The sequence below is a fragment of the Macaca thibetana genome, chromosome 16 (assembly GCF_024542745.1).
Source record: "Macaca thibetana thibetana isolate TM-01 chromosome 16, ASM2454274v1, whole genome shotgun sequence".
Taxonomy (NCBI): domain Eukaryota; kingdom Metazoa; phylum Chordata; class Mammalia; order Primates; family Cercopithecidae; genus Macaca; species Macaca thibetana.
The window spans coordinates 71,412,346-71,425,968 of record NC_065593.1 but is presented as its reverse complement, the minus strand read 5'-3'; the positions used below and the strand labels follow the sequence as shown (position 1 = coordinate 71,425,968).

General features: G+C 47.0%; 1 protein-coding gene across 6 annotated transcripts in view; it reads left to right on the top strand.

Moving 5' to 3' along the window:
- ARSG (arylsulfatase G) overlaps nt 1-13,623 on the top strand; it is a 147,591-nt gene that overhangs the window by 71,066 nt on the left and 62,902 nt on the right. For all 6 annotated transcript variants that reach the window (XM_050762449.1, XM_050762446.1, XM_050762448.1 and 3 more), the window contains 2 exons: nt 9,762-9,949; nt 13,312-13,359. In XM_050762449.1, coding sequence (XP_050618406.1) covers nt 9,762-9,949; nt 13,312-13,359 — 236 coding nt within the window. The remainder of the gene's footprint in view (nt 1-9,761; nt 9,950-13,311; nt 13,360-13,623) is intronic.

Genomic DNA, 13,623 nt, shown 5'->3' with positions numbered 1-13,623 from the left:
GCGCCTGCCACCACGCCCAGCTAATTTTTTGTATTTTAGCAAAGGCAGGGTTTTACTGTGTTGCCCAGGCTGGTCTCGAACTCTTGAGCTCAGACAATCCGCCCACCTCAGCCTCCCAAAGTGTTAGGCTTACAGGCGTGAGCCACTGTGCCTGGCTGGAGCCTGTATTTTCATATTTTACTGGGTTCCATGAATTATGAAGCTGGTTCTGCTGTGGTAGATAAAGAGATGACACCAGTAAGCTTGGGCCAGCTTGTACAGAGCTAAAGTGAAGCCAGGGGCAACAGATGCTTATGACTTAATGTATGCGAAGTGCTTGGAAAAGTGCCTGGATTAAAGTAAGTGTTTCATAAATGTCAGCTATAAGAGTAATAAGAGGGCTGGGCACAGTGGGTCACGCCTGTAATCCCAGCACTTTGGGAGGCCGAGGCGGGTGGATCACGAGGTCAGAAGATCGAGACCATCCTGGCTAACACGGTGAAACACCGTCTCTACTAAAAATACAACAACAACAACAAAATTAGCCGGGCGTGGTGGCGGACACCTGTAGTCCCAGCTACTCGGGAAGCTGAGGCAAGAGAATGGCGTGAACCCAGGAGGCAGAGCTTGCAGTGAGCCGAGATCACGCCACTGCACTCCACCCTGGGTGACAGAGTGAGGCTCTGTCTCGAAAAAAAAAAAAAAAAGAGAGAGAGAAATGTCAAATGATATATAATTACATGGAGAAGAGGGACCCTGCTTCTGTGTGGGTATTGGGGTGTGGCAGATAGGTTGCAGGAGGAGAGATCAGTGAGGATGTCATCGAGGTGCTAACATTTGAACATTTGATCTAGGCCTTGAAGACAGCTGGGATTTGCCAATGCACAGAAGGTAGGATAGTGGAGAGAGATGTTCCCAGTGGTGAGAACAGCGTGTGCAAAGGCACAGACGCATGGGAGTAATGTGGTGTGTTGGGAGCATTGGATGTGCAGGCATCAGGGGCAGCAGATAAGCCCAGAGAAGCAGTAAGAGCAAGATCATGTTTTTCTTTTCTCTTTTTGAGATGGAGTCTCACTCTGTCGCCCAGGCTGGAGTGCTGTGGCGCTATCTCAGTTCACTGCAACCTCTGCCTCCCCGTTTCAAGCAATTCTTCTGCCTCAGCCTTCCAAGTAGCTGAGACTGCGGACGCCCACCACCACACATGGCTAATTTTTGTATTTTTAGTAGAGACAGGGTTTCACTGTGTTGGCCAGGATGGTCTCGATCTCCTGACCTCAGGTGATCTGCCTGCCTCGGCCTCCCAAAGTGCTGGGATTACAGGTGTCAGCCACCGCGCCTGGCCTTCTTTCTTTTCTTTCTTTTTTTTATATGGAGTCTCACTCTGTCACCCAGGCTGCAGTGCACTGGCATGATCTCAGCTCACTGCAACCTCTGCCTCCCGGATTCAAGCAATTCTTCTGCCTCAGTCTCCTGAGTAGCTGGGACTACAGACACCCGCCACCACACCTGGCTCATTTTTGTACTTTTAGTAGGGACGGGGTTTTACTGTGTTGGCCAGGCTGGTCTTGAACTCCTGACTTAAAGTGATCCACCCACTTTGGCCTCCCAAATTGCTGGGATTACAGGTGTGAACCACCACGCCTGGCCAAGATCGTGTTTTTCAGTAAGGGATTGGTGTGATCAAATTTGCATTATGGAAAAACGTTTGGGTTGGGTGCAGTGGCTCATGCCTGTAATCCTAGCACTTTGGGAGGCCAACGCGGGCAGATCACTTGAGGCCAGGAATTTGAGACCGGCCTGGCCAACATGGTGAAACCCCATTTCTATTACAAATATAAAATTAGCTGGGCACGGTGGCACGCATCTGTAATCTTAGGTACTCAGGAGACTGAGGTAAGAGAATCACTTGAACCTAGGAGGCAGAGATTGCAGTGAGCTGAGATTGCAGCATCACTGCACTCCAGCCTGGGCAATGGAACAAGACTCTGTCTCAACAAAAAAAAAAAAAAAAGAAAAAGGAAGAAAAACATTTGTACTAGTGTGGAGGGTGACGTGAGGTGACAAGAAGATCAGGCTCCTGTAATAACCTTGACTCTAGCTCCTAAGGACCTCCATGGAGGCTGTGATGGTGGGTGGCAGAGAGGAAGGAAAGATCTGGGAGAACTGATAGAACTTGGAGACCGCCTGACATGGAGAATGAGCGGGAGCGAAGCATCTACGCAGCCCTGATGGGTTCTCTATTGGGATGTGGGGTGGATGGTGGTGGCACTGCTCCCCGAATGGCAGATGGGAGCAATTTTTGGAGGGGAAGACACTGAGGGCAGCCCTGGATTATTGCGTTTAAGGTGCCAAGAAGAGCTGTCTGGGAGGGGAGGGGAGCGAAGGTGGTCTCCGCACGAAGTCCGAACTGGAAATACGGATTTGGAGATCATCAGCTTTTAGGCATTAGTTTAGAGAGTGGGGCTATCTGAGACTTCCCAGAGTGTGTGAGTGGACTAGAAGTAAAAAGAGGGCTGGGGAGGGAGCCTGGGCACATCCAACATCTTAGAGATGGACAAGGGAAGACAGCCCCACAATGGAGGGAGAACAGCAGCCATCAGGGAGGCCAAAGGCAGATGAAGACGGGTCTCCTGGAAGGTGAAGGAGGAAGGTTTCCAGAAACAGGGTGCCATCTGGATGATCATGACCCTGAACAGGCACCTGGAGATTAGGAAGCTAAGCAGAAACTCCTCTATTTAATTAATTAATTAATTAATTAATTTATTTATTTATTGTTTTGAGATGGAGTTTCGCTCTTGTTGCCCAGGCTGGAGTGCAATGGCACGATCTCAGCTCACTGCAACCTCTGCCCCCTGGATTCCAGCGATTCTCCTGCCTCAGCCTCCCGAGTAGCTGGGATTACAAGCATGCGCCACCACACCCAGCTCATTTTGTATTTTTAGTGGAGACGGAGTTTCTCCATGTTGGTAAGGCTGGTCTCAAACTCCCGACCTCAGGTGATCCACCCGCCTCGGCCTCCCAAAGTGCTGGGATTACAGGTGTGAGCCACTGCGCCCAGCCAGCAGAAACTCTTCTTTCCAAAAGCATACATTCCTAGAATCCCAGCAAGGTTTGCTCCAGGAAACTTCTGTCTTCAGGCGGGTTTCCGAGGAAAACCCCCAGGCATTCAGGTGCCTGGTTTTTGTAGGTGGTTTTTAAGGTATAAAAACCTTGAAAAACTGGCTTCCCTGAATAGATCATTCCAGTGTTGTCATCTGATTTCAAGAGGCCTTCCCCAGGCCCAGTTAGTACTTTCCTCAGTTCACATTGAGCTGTGTTTGAAGATGTGTATGTGTGTGCATGTATGTGTGTTGTATACATGTGTGTTTTTAGTGTATGTGTGTGTCCCACACCTGTCTTTGGATGGTAAAGCCTCAAGGTCTCTTCTCATGCCCAGGCCAAATTCATTTTTCTCTCCTCCCTTACATTAGGCCAGGGGGACTGGGGACATTTTCCCCCCCACTTTAAAACTTCACTTTAGTTTCCTCCTTCCAAGACTGGCTGTGGAGTGGGCGAGTGTCCCCTGCCCCTTCCCTTCAACTTTCAAGACAAGCTTCTGGAGTTCTTAGTAGAGGCAGCGTGGTTTAATGGCACCTGCATAGGATTTGGAATCAGACAGGCCTGAATCCCAGGGTGTGCCCTTGGATACCTGACTGCATAGTGCCACGGCCAGGAACATGGACTGGATTTGCCTGGATACAGACTGTGGCTCTACCCCTTCCAGCAGTGTGACGCAAGGTCTTTAATCTCCCCCTGCCTCAGTTTCTTCATCTATATATGGGAATCCTTATATGAGCCCATCCTAGGGGCATTTAATGCCATTAAATGATTTAGCACATGTAAAGCGCTCTGTTCATAGTTCAAGCTAAAAACTAGCTGTAACTATTCATTGTAAAATGGAAATGACCTCCTTGTACGTTCATTTGAAAATGAAACTGGAAGGTCATTGGGCATAGGGACCGTGTCTTTGCTTCCTTAACATGGATTACAGGGTCTGCCCCTAGTAGCTGTTGCTGCTCAGTAAATATTTTTGGGATGAGTGAAATGATAAATGAATCCCTTTGTTATAAACCAGTAGCTTTCACTCCTGAAGACCTCCTGACAGCCACTTAATGGGCCAAGGCCCCTTCCTAAGAGGTTCTCTTTGAGCATTTTGCTCTGTCTGCAGGATTTTTTTTTTAATTGAAGTGATATATACATAACATAAAATTAGCCACTTTGTAGCTGGGCATGGTGGTGCGTGCCTCTATTACCAGCTACAGTTCTCAGTCGGGAGGCTGAGGTGGAAGAATCCCTTGAACCCAGGAGGTGGAGGTTGCAGTGAGCTGAGATCGCACCACTACACCCCAGCCTGGGCGACAGAGCGAGACTGTGTCTCAACAAGAGAAAAATAAATAAAAATTTAAAAAATATATATATAAAAGAGAAATAATATTCTTCCATATGCCTATAATACTGTTATTATACTCAGAAAATGAACAAAAATTCCCTGATATCTTACATTGGGTCTGTATTAAAATTCCCTTAATTATCCCCAAACGTGTTGTTAGTTTATTTGAACTGCAGGCCAATCAAGGATCACATATTACATTTGGTTTTGTCTCTTTAATGTCCTTTAATGTAGGTTACTACCCACCCCAATCCCATTTTATCCCATGATACTGACTTTTTGAAGAGACTAGACCAGTTTTCTTGTAGAATATCAAGATACTGGTTTGTTAAATTACTTCCTTGTGGTATCATTTAATTTGTTTTTCTATGAGCTGTATTTCCTGTAACCTGGAAATTAGATCTAGAGGTTTGATTAGATTCAGGGTAAATGCTTTTGGCAAGAATCCTTGATTTTATAAACTTCATCTTGCATCCCATCAGGAGATGTACGAGGTCAGGGTACCCGTTGTGCATGACACTAAACTTAATCATTTTATAAGGTGGGGATCGCCAGCTCTGTCCAATTTATGATGCTCCGAGGTTGACACTCTGAACAACCACTCCCAACACATCCACTGATCATCAGTTATTAGCTGGGGGATGCATTGGTTTGGCTGCCCCAATAGAAAAAAAAAATAGATGAGGGTTGGGTGAGGTGGGGAGGGGGTTGCAAAAATGGTGATTTCCTGAGCCTGCCATCCCTTCCCTGCGTCCGACTGCCTGGCATGCTTCTGAAAAGGAGTGCTTTCCCTCATCACCAAGTGATGACTATGATCCTTCTAAAGTGTCAAGATGAATGTTTAATTACGAATTTTTAGGGTGTGGAATTGGCATAACATGCTTTTCTAATGGTTGTAAATGAATTTTTCTGAGTGTCAGTATGGACTAATGGATTTTTATTTATTCATGCCTTCAATCAAATACACTAATTGTTCTTTTTCGTGTGTATGTGACCAAGTCTTGCTCTGTCTGTCTCTGAGGCTGAAGTGCAGTGGCGCGATCTCGGCTCACTGCAACCTCTGCCTTCTGGGTTCAAGCGATTCTTGTGCTTTAGCCTCCTGAGTAGCTGGAATCACAGGCATGCGCCACCATGTCCTGCTATTTTTTGTATTTTTAGTAGAGACGGAGTTTCGCCGTGTTGGCCAGGCTGGTCTCGAACTCCTGGCCTCAAGTGATCCACCCACCTCAGCCTCCCAAAGTGTTGGGATTACAGGTGTGAGCCCCACGCCGGGCCTAATTGCTTTTTGATGCCCACATTGTCCCAAGTTTGGCCAGCGGGAGCCCCTCAAAGTTGGCTCTTGGGTCTTTGCCTCCTGGCACAAGCAGATGTCCCAGATTCCCCTGTTACTTCTCCTTGCTCAAATCTGGAATTAACTATTTCTCCAAGGAGATCCGATTCCTTTTATTGCAGGATGGTGTTTAAAACAAAGATGGGGTGTAGTGCCCTCATTGCTACAGGAGTGTCAATGATTCTAGGCTCTTTCAGCAGATAGTAGCTAGAAGATCAATCGATCTATCTATCTGTCTATCTATCTGTGTGTGTGTGTGTATGTGTGTGTGTGTGTGTGTGTGTGTGTATATATATATATATATATATATAGTTTTTTTTTTTTTTTTTTTCTGAGACAGAGTCTTGCTCTGTTACCCAGACTGGAGTGCAGTGGCGTGATCTCAGCTCACTGCAAGCTCTGCCTCCCGGGTTCACGCCATTCTCCTGCGTTAGCCTCCTGAGTAGCTGGGACTACAGGTGCTCACCACCATACCTGGCTAATTTTTTTGTATTTTCAGTAGAGATGGGGTTTCACCGTGTTAGCCAGGATGGTCTCGATCTCATGACCTCGTGATCCACCCGCCTCGGCCTCCCAAAGTGCTGGGATTACAGGCGTGAGTCACCGCGCCCGGCCAAGGAGATCTATATTTTTAAAAATCACGAGTTCATAATGACTTCTACATTAATTTTAACATTATAGGTTTTTTATTATCTTCTTTTATTTTATATCTTTACCTTTTACCCTGGAAATCTTGGTTCCTGGTTAGAAACATTAATATAATTACTTGTTTGCTTTACTCTACCATATCACATGAAATAGTTTCAAATCCTGAACCCAACATTGCCACCGATGGAACAACTACTGAGTGAAATTTATGCTTTTTTTGTGGTTCTCTTTGTCCTTAGATTATATCCCATTAATGTTGTAGAGCCAGAACACTGGGTGCTAATATTACTTAGCACCCAGTAATGATTCTTTCCTCTGTGTGGTCATATTACTGTTTATTATATGATCAGATTTATTTGTTTCAGTGGGTTTTTTTTTTTTTTTTAATTATAGGGTCTGCTTGTTTTTCCCTTGTGGTTTAATTCTACATTTTGGCCATATAAAACATTTGCAAGGTGCAGAAGTCAAACTGTATAACAACATCGTCCAGAAAATCTTGCTTTCCCCCTCCACATACTGTTTCTCCCTCCCCTTGTGGGAAACCATTCTTTTATTAGCCTCTGGTGTATCCTTTCAGTGTTTCCTTTTGCAAAAATAAGAATATCCTGCTGTCCCTCCACCAGGAATGCCTGTCCTTGTGATTTTTGAAGTGTTCGTACAGTCCCATCTTTTAGATTGATTCCAACCTCTGTGCCACTTCCTCTACGGAGATTTCTCTAGTCCTTGGACTGTCATCAAGTTCTTTCTCCGTATCTCAATCCTAGAGCATTCCTTATCTCCATTTCCTGTGGCTCTATCCATCTATTTGGGGTCTTAATTACATACCATTGTGCATTGTTGTGACTTAAATTTGCTCACGTCTTGTCACTCAATGTCTTGTTTCTGCGTGTTCCTTGAGGGTAGGATAATGACTAGAATTCTTTCGTATTTCTCAACAATGTCTAAAAAAGGACTGGGCATAGAGTAATAGGTCATAGATTCAGTCAACTCTTTTTTAAATTTTTTTGATACAGAGTCTTGCTCTGTCGCCCAGACTGGAGTGCAGTGACATGACCTCGGCTCACTGCAACCTCCAACCCCTGGGTTCAAGCGATTCTCCTGCTTCAGCCTCCCAAGTAGCTGGAATTACAGGCATGCACCACCATGCCTGGCTGATTTTTGTGTTTTTTGTAAAGACAGGGTTTCACCATGTTGGTCAGGCTGGTCTCGAACTCCTGACCTCAGGTGATCCACCCGCCTCAGCCTCCCAAAGTGCTGGGATTAAAGGAGTGAGCCACCGCGCCCGACCTCAGTCAATTTTTGTTATTGATAATAGTTATGTTCTATCAAGCCACCGTGAGTACTGAATTAGGTAATACTGACTCTTTTGCTCCTAGGGAAAATATGGGGTTAGCGTCCTGTGAGCATCTAGTCAGAAAATTTTCGTTCACTAATTAAATTAATACATAACTGTGTTTTATGAATGTTGCTGTGTAAAGATACCTTACTATGTATATGTATGTGTATATGTGTGTGTGTGTGTATATATATATATACACATATATATATATATATATATATTTTTTTTTTTTTTTTGAGACAGAGTCTTGCTCTGTTGCCCAGGCTGGAATGCAGTGGCACGATCTCCGCTCACTGTAACCTCTGCCTCCTGGGTTGAAGCGATTCTCCTGCCTCGGCCTCCCGAGTATCTGGGGTTACAGGCACACACCACCATGCCCGGCTAACTTTTTTTTTTTATGAGACTCAGTCTCACTCTGTCGCCCAGGCTAGAGTGCAGTGGCGCGATCTCAGCTCACTGCAAGCTCCGCCTCCCGGATTCACGCCATTCTTCTGTCTCAGCCTCCCAAGTAGCTAGGACTACAGGCGCCCGCCACCTCGCCCGGCTAATTTCTTTTTGTATTTTTACTAGAGATGGAGTTTCACCGTGTTAGCCAGGATGGCCTCGATTTCCTGACCTCGTGATCTGCCCGCCTCAGCCTCCCAAAGTGCTGGCTAATTTTTTAAAAAATATTTTTGGTAGAGACAGGGTTTCACCATGTTGACCAGGCTGGTCTTGAACTCCTGACCTCAAGTGATCCATCCGCCTTGGCCTCCCAAAGTGCTGGGATTACAGGTGTGAGCCACCACACCCGGTCCTAACACATCCATTTTCTCTATAAGGAACATCAAAGCCTTTGAGCGCTTAGGAACACTACGCAGCACGTAGACACATCTGGGGGCCATTTTCCACAGTGAAACCACCAACACGAAACACAAAAATGCAAAAGCCGTGGCTCTAAATAGACTGTGAGGACATTTGTTTACAGTGTGATATGAGAGCTGAAACCAGAGGGAGAGGGTCACCTTGTTCAGCCTCCACTGAGCACGTGTGCGCCAAAGCTACTCAAACGTTTTGCAGGTCTGCCTATATCCGCGAATGACCCTAAATCACCTCAAGTATTGATTTTGGGATTAAAAAATACGTTAGTAAGTAGGCACATTTGAAATGTGGAATCTTCGAATAAATAAGATTGACTGAATTTGTTGGATTAAATCCATTTGAATGAGTTGTGGAAACTTGGACTACTTGTGTTACCTCTCTGGGTTTCATTTTCCTGAAACCCAGAAATCCTATTTCCTTTTTTGTTTTGTTTTGTTTTGTTTTTTGAGATGGAGTCTCGCTCCTGTCACCCAGGCTGGAGTGCAGTGGCACGATCTTGGCTCATAGCAACCTCTTTTTTTTTTTTTTTTGAGACGGAGTCTTACTCTGTTGCCCAGGCTGGAGTGCAGTGGTGCGATCTCAGCTCACTGAAAGCTCCGCCTCCTGGGTTCACGCTATTCTCCTGCCTCAGCCGCCCGAGTAGCTGGGACTACAGGTGCCCGCCACCACGCCCAGCTAATTTTTTGTATTTTTAGTAGAGACGGGGTTCCACCATGTTAGCCAGGATGATCTCGATCTCCTGACCTCATGATCCGCCTGCCTCGGCCTCCCAAAGTGCTGGGATTACAGGCTCGAGCCACTGCACCTGGCCATCCGCCTTCCAGGTTTAAGCGATTCTCCTGTCTCAGCCTCCTGAGTAGCTGGGACTACAGGAGCATGCCATTGCACCCGGCTAATTTTAAAATTTTTAGTAGAGATGGGGTTTCACCATGTTGGCCAGGCTGGTCTTGAACTCCTGACCTCAGGTGATCCTCCCACCTCAGCCTCTCAAAGTGTTGGGATTACAGGGGTGAGCCACCGTGCCCAACCAGAAATCCCATTTGCTGACCTGTCCCATGACTAGGTGATCTTTGACCTTTGAGCACTGAAATCCCAGGAACTGAGTGGGCATTGCCTTTTCTTTTACTCTGGCTTCCGTGGTTGTTGCAGTCCTGACCACTGTCCTTTCCCTGCAGGTTTGTGGATTTCCATGCAGCTGCCTCCACCTGCTCACCCTCCCGGGCTTCCTTGCTCACTGGCCGACTTGGCCTTCGCAATGGAGTCACGCACAACTTTGCAGTCACCTCTGTGGGAGGCCTTCCGCTCAACGAAACCACCTTGGCAGAGGTGCTGCAGCAGGCGGGTTACATCACTGGGATGATAGGTAACTCTGGGCCCCGTCTGCCTGTTGCATTTACTGCAGTGGCAGTTGCCTTGTGTTTGCAAATCCCAAACATACTGCCTGTCTGCTCTCCTGTTCATGTCTTGCTATGTAAGTTAGGGATGCTCTCAGCTATAAGGAACTGAAAAGACCTAACAGTGAATTAAAACATACATGGAGCTATTTTCCTCCCATTACCGCAAGTTTCAAGGTAAGTGGTTGCTTTCATTAGCTCAGCTGCTCAAAGATGCTGCCAGGAGCCAGGTGCGCTCACTCGATCTTTCTGCTCTGCCGTCCTTAGCATGTAAGTGTTTTGTGTTTGTCCTCATGCTTGCTGCCTCATGACTGCCATCCAGCAACTTTAGGCCCCTGAATCATGATTTGGCTCAAAGAAGGAAGAAGAGAAGGGAGGTGGCTCAGCTCTGCCCGCGCCCCAAGAATTGCACTTGCATCTTATTGGCCAGAGCTGGGTCTTTTGGCCACGCCTCACTGTTGCACTCCCAGATTGAGAAACTGGGGACAACGTTGTAGTGACTGACTTGAACTTGGGCATGGTAATCTCCCTCCCTTTGAATGAAACCACAGTTCTATTAGCAGGATACACAGGACGTGGGCATTGCTGGGAGACCAGCAATGTCTGCCATATTGTCCAATGACTTCCTCTCCTTTAAAACATTTTTAAGGCATCTCTTACTCAGCATTTATTATGTGCTAGGCACTGGGCTGAGTATTTATTGGCATGAAGATCATTATCTCCCCCATTGTATTGGCAAGAGAACTGAGTTGCAGACTGGTGAAGACAAGTTGCCTAACCTGGAGGGGCGGAGGCCAGGTCTAGACAGGTATATCTGGTCCCAGCCTTGCCCTGAGGCTCTGCCTCACTGCCGTTCTCCCCTCCAAGAGCCAAGACAACCCAGTATTCCCAGAAGTACCCTCAGCTGCCTGCATTTGTTAGTCTAACTCTCAAAGAGCTGGGCCCCTTGGGATCCCTGCCTTCTCCACCATACAGGAAATTGCAAGGGAGGGAGGGTGCGACCACAAGCGGGTGGCCCTGTGGGCATGCCTTGGGTGTCTGAACCATGTGAACCTGCGGGGGGTTGTTCTACTCAGACCCAGGGCTGCTGCCTCTGCTATTGGCCCTTTTGTCCCACTCTGGGTTAAAGAGCCTGATATCCTTTTACGGAAGCTCAACCTGGAGTGTGGTATTCTTTGTCCCAGAAGGGGCAAGTCCCAGGCTGTAGGAGAGACCAATTAAGGTCCCACACTTCTCTTTTACCAATCCCTTTCTTCCCATACCCCAAGGAGTCATTATGTTAACAACATCAGCACCAGGACACCATTTGTAAAACTGCCACTGTGGGCTGACACTCCTTACTAGGCCAGTTACACGCGTCCGTGTAAACCTCACAGCTGGCTGAACAAAGTGGCTCACACCTGTAATCCCAGCACTCTGGAAGGCTGACGTGGGAGGATCCCTGGAGCCCAGGAGTTCGAGACCAGCCTGGGCACCATAGTGAGACCCTGTATCTACAAATAAGTAAATAAATAATAAACCTCATAGCCAGGAAGGGTTTGGTCTCAGGGCTGTCCCAGACTCAGCCCCTATGCTGTAGGAGGGGGGCTGGCTTCTTCTGGAGCTGTTTTGACCTCACCGGCCCCTCCCTTTTCATGCTTTTAAACTCCAAGTAAGCAACTGTTTGCAGCTTGACTCTTTAGCTGCCATTCCTCACCCCCTCACCACTCACGACACCTTTTGCACATCCTGGGCAGGATATTTAAGCATATCCAGCTGTTGAAATTATGAACTAAAGTACACTTTTAGGAAAAATTAAAGACCCGCCAAAGGAATATCGATCCATTTACAACACTCACACTTTGCTTCTCATCTTGGTCCACGTGTCTCTGTGTTGCCTAGCTGTGCAAATACCGCTGGGCTCCACTTTTTCCCCCTTCACATTATTCTATGTTTCCGTGTAATATAATTTTACATATTATAATTTTTATGATTAAACAATGCTTTTCATAATTTTAATATAGTCATGTTCCCATGTAATGTTTAATCCAAATATTTCACATAATGCTTAATCCATTTCTCTCAAATTTTTGTTTGTTTGTTTGTTTATATGAGACAAAGTCTTACTCTTTCGCCCAGGCTGGAGTACAGTGGCTGAGTCTCTGCTCACTGCAACCCCCACTTCCCAGGTTCAAGTGATTCTCCTGCCTCAGCCTCCCGAATAGCTGGGATTACAGACATGTACCACCACGCCCAGCTAATTTTTGTATTTTTGGTAGAGATAGGGTTTTGCCATGTTGCCCAGGCTAGTCTCAAACTCCTGGCCTCATGTGATCCGCCTGCCTCGGCCTCCCAAAGTGTTGGGATTATAGACGTGAGTCACTCAACTGAGAGAAATTGAGAGCTCATTTCTCTCAATTTTTTATTAATCTTTTTTTTCAATCCAATAGAGCAGTTTCAGGGAGGGAATAATGGACTCCCAGAGGCACTTCATCCAGCTTCACCAATTCTTAATTTTTGCTACATGCATTTGCCTTGAAAAAATAGTTTGATAGTGTCTTATTGAGGCCACATCAAATAATGTACTTAGACATACTCCCGTGGTTGCCCGTTAATCTCTCTCGTTTGAGCGGTTTAATGCTGCCAGCGTCTCGATCTTTGTACCACATTCTTTTCTTTGCCTCCTCACCATGGGGGTGACGCCCCTGGGGTCTACTCCTCAGAGCGGAAGAGCAGATCAGAGAGTTCTGACACTGTCAGAGCTCCTGCCACACATTACCCAATTATTCCCCCAGATTGAACGCATTTGCAGACCGAGGAGCAGCGGGGCATCTGAGTTTCCTCATTTGCTGCCCCGTAGGTGTCTCGGTGCTTGAACTGCGGGCTGCTGACGTTGGCTAGAGAGGAAGATGATGAAACCAGGCAGGAAGCGGACATTTCTGAGATGACGTGGGGCGGTGCACCTGCACCCTGGGCCGCCTGGTGTCTTTGCAGGGCCCCAGCGCAGGAGGGCAAAGTGAAGGGGGTGATGGCCCATATGGGGTTGCTGTGTCTGCGGAGCCCTCTTTGAGGGGCAGAGGCTTAAGCTTCTCTGGGCTCCTGGTGATGGGCTGTCTTCCCCTTTCACTGTGGTTTCCTGTGTGAGTCTGGAGTCATCCTTTAATTGTCCCTGTGGACAGCATCTCGGCCCCAGAGAGCAAAGCGTGGCTTGTATACCGCATTGCAGCCTCTCTTTGCTTATCCACAGTGTAAGGCAAAGCCAATGGAGAGCTGAGTGTGTGATCAACTCCTCAGGGGGCCGTGGTACCCCTACGGGGATTCCTCTGAAAATCTCTCTTTTGTTTTTCTACAGGCAAGTGGCATCTTGGACACCACGGCTCGTATCACCCCAACTTCCGTGGTAAGAATTCTTTTGGGGATTTGTTACCTGGGAAACAGAAAATAAAGGTCTCTGTGTAAGACTCCATGAACAGCTAAGCCATCCTGTCTCTGCGGGCAAACCTAAGTTAGGACATTTTTGTTCACAAAGTCATTTGGGTGCATTTGGGGTGCCAGGGCTCTCCAGGACTTTCCATCCCACTTGCTGACATCTTCTTTGGCTCCCCTTCCTTGGTGCCTGTCTGCCCTTCCAGCTGCCCCATCACAGGCCCAACAGCTTTTTTGC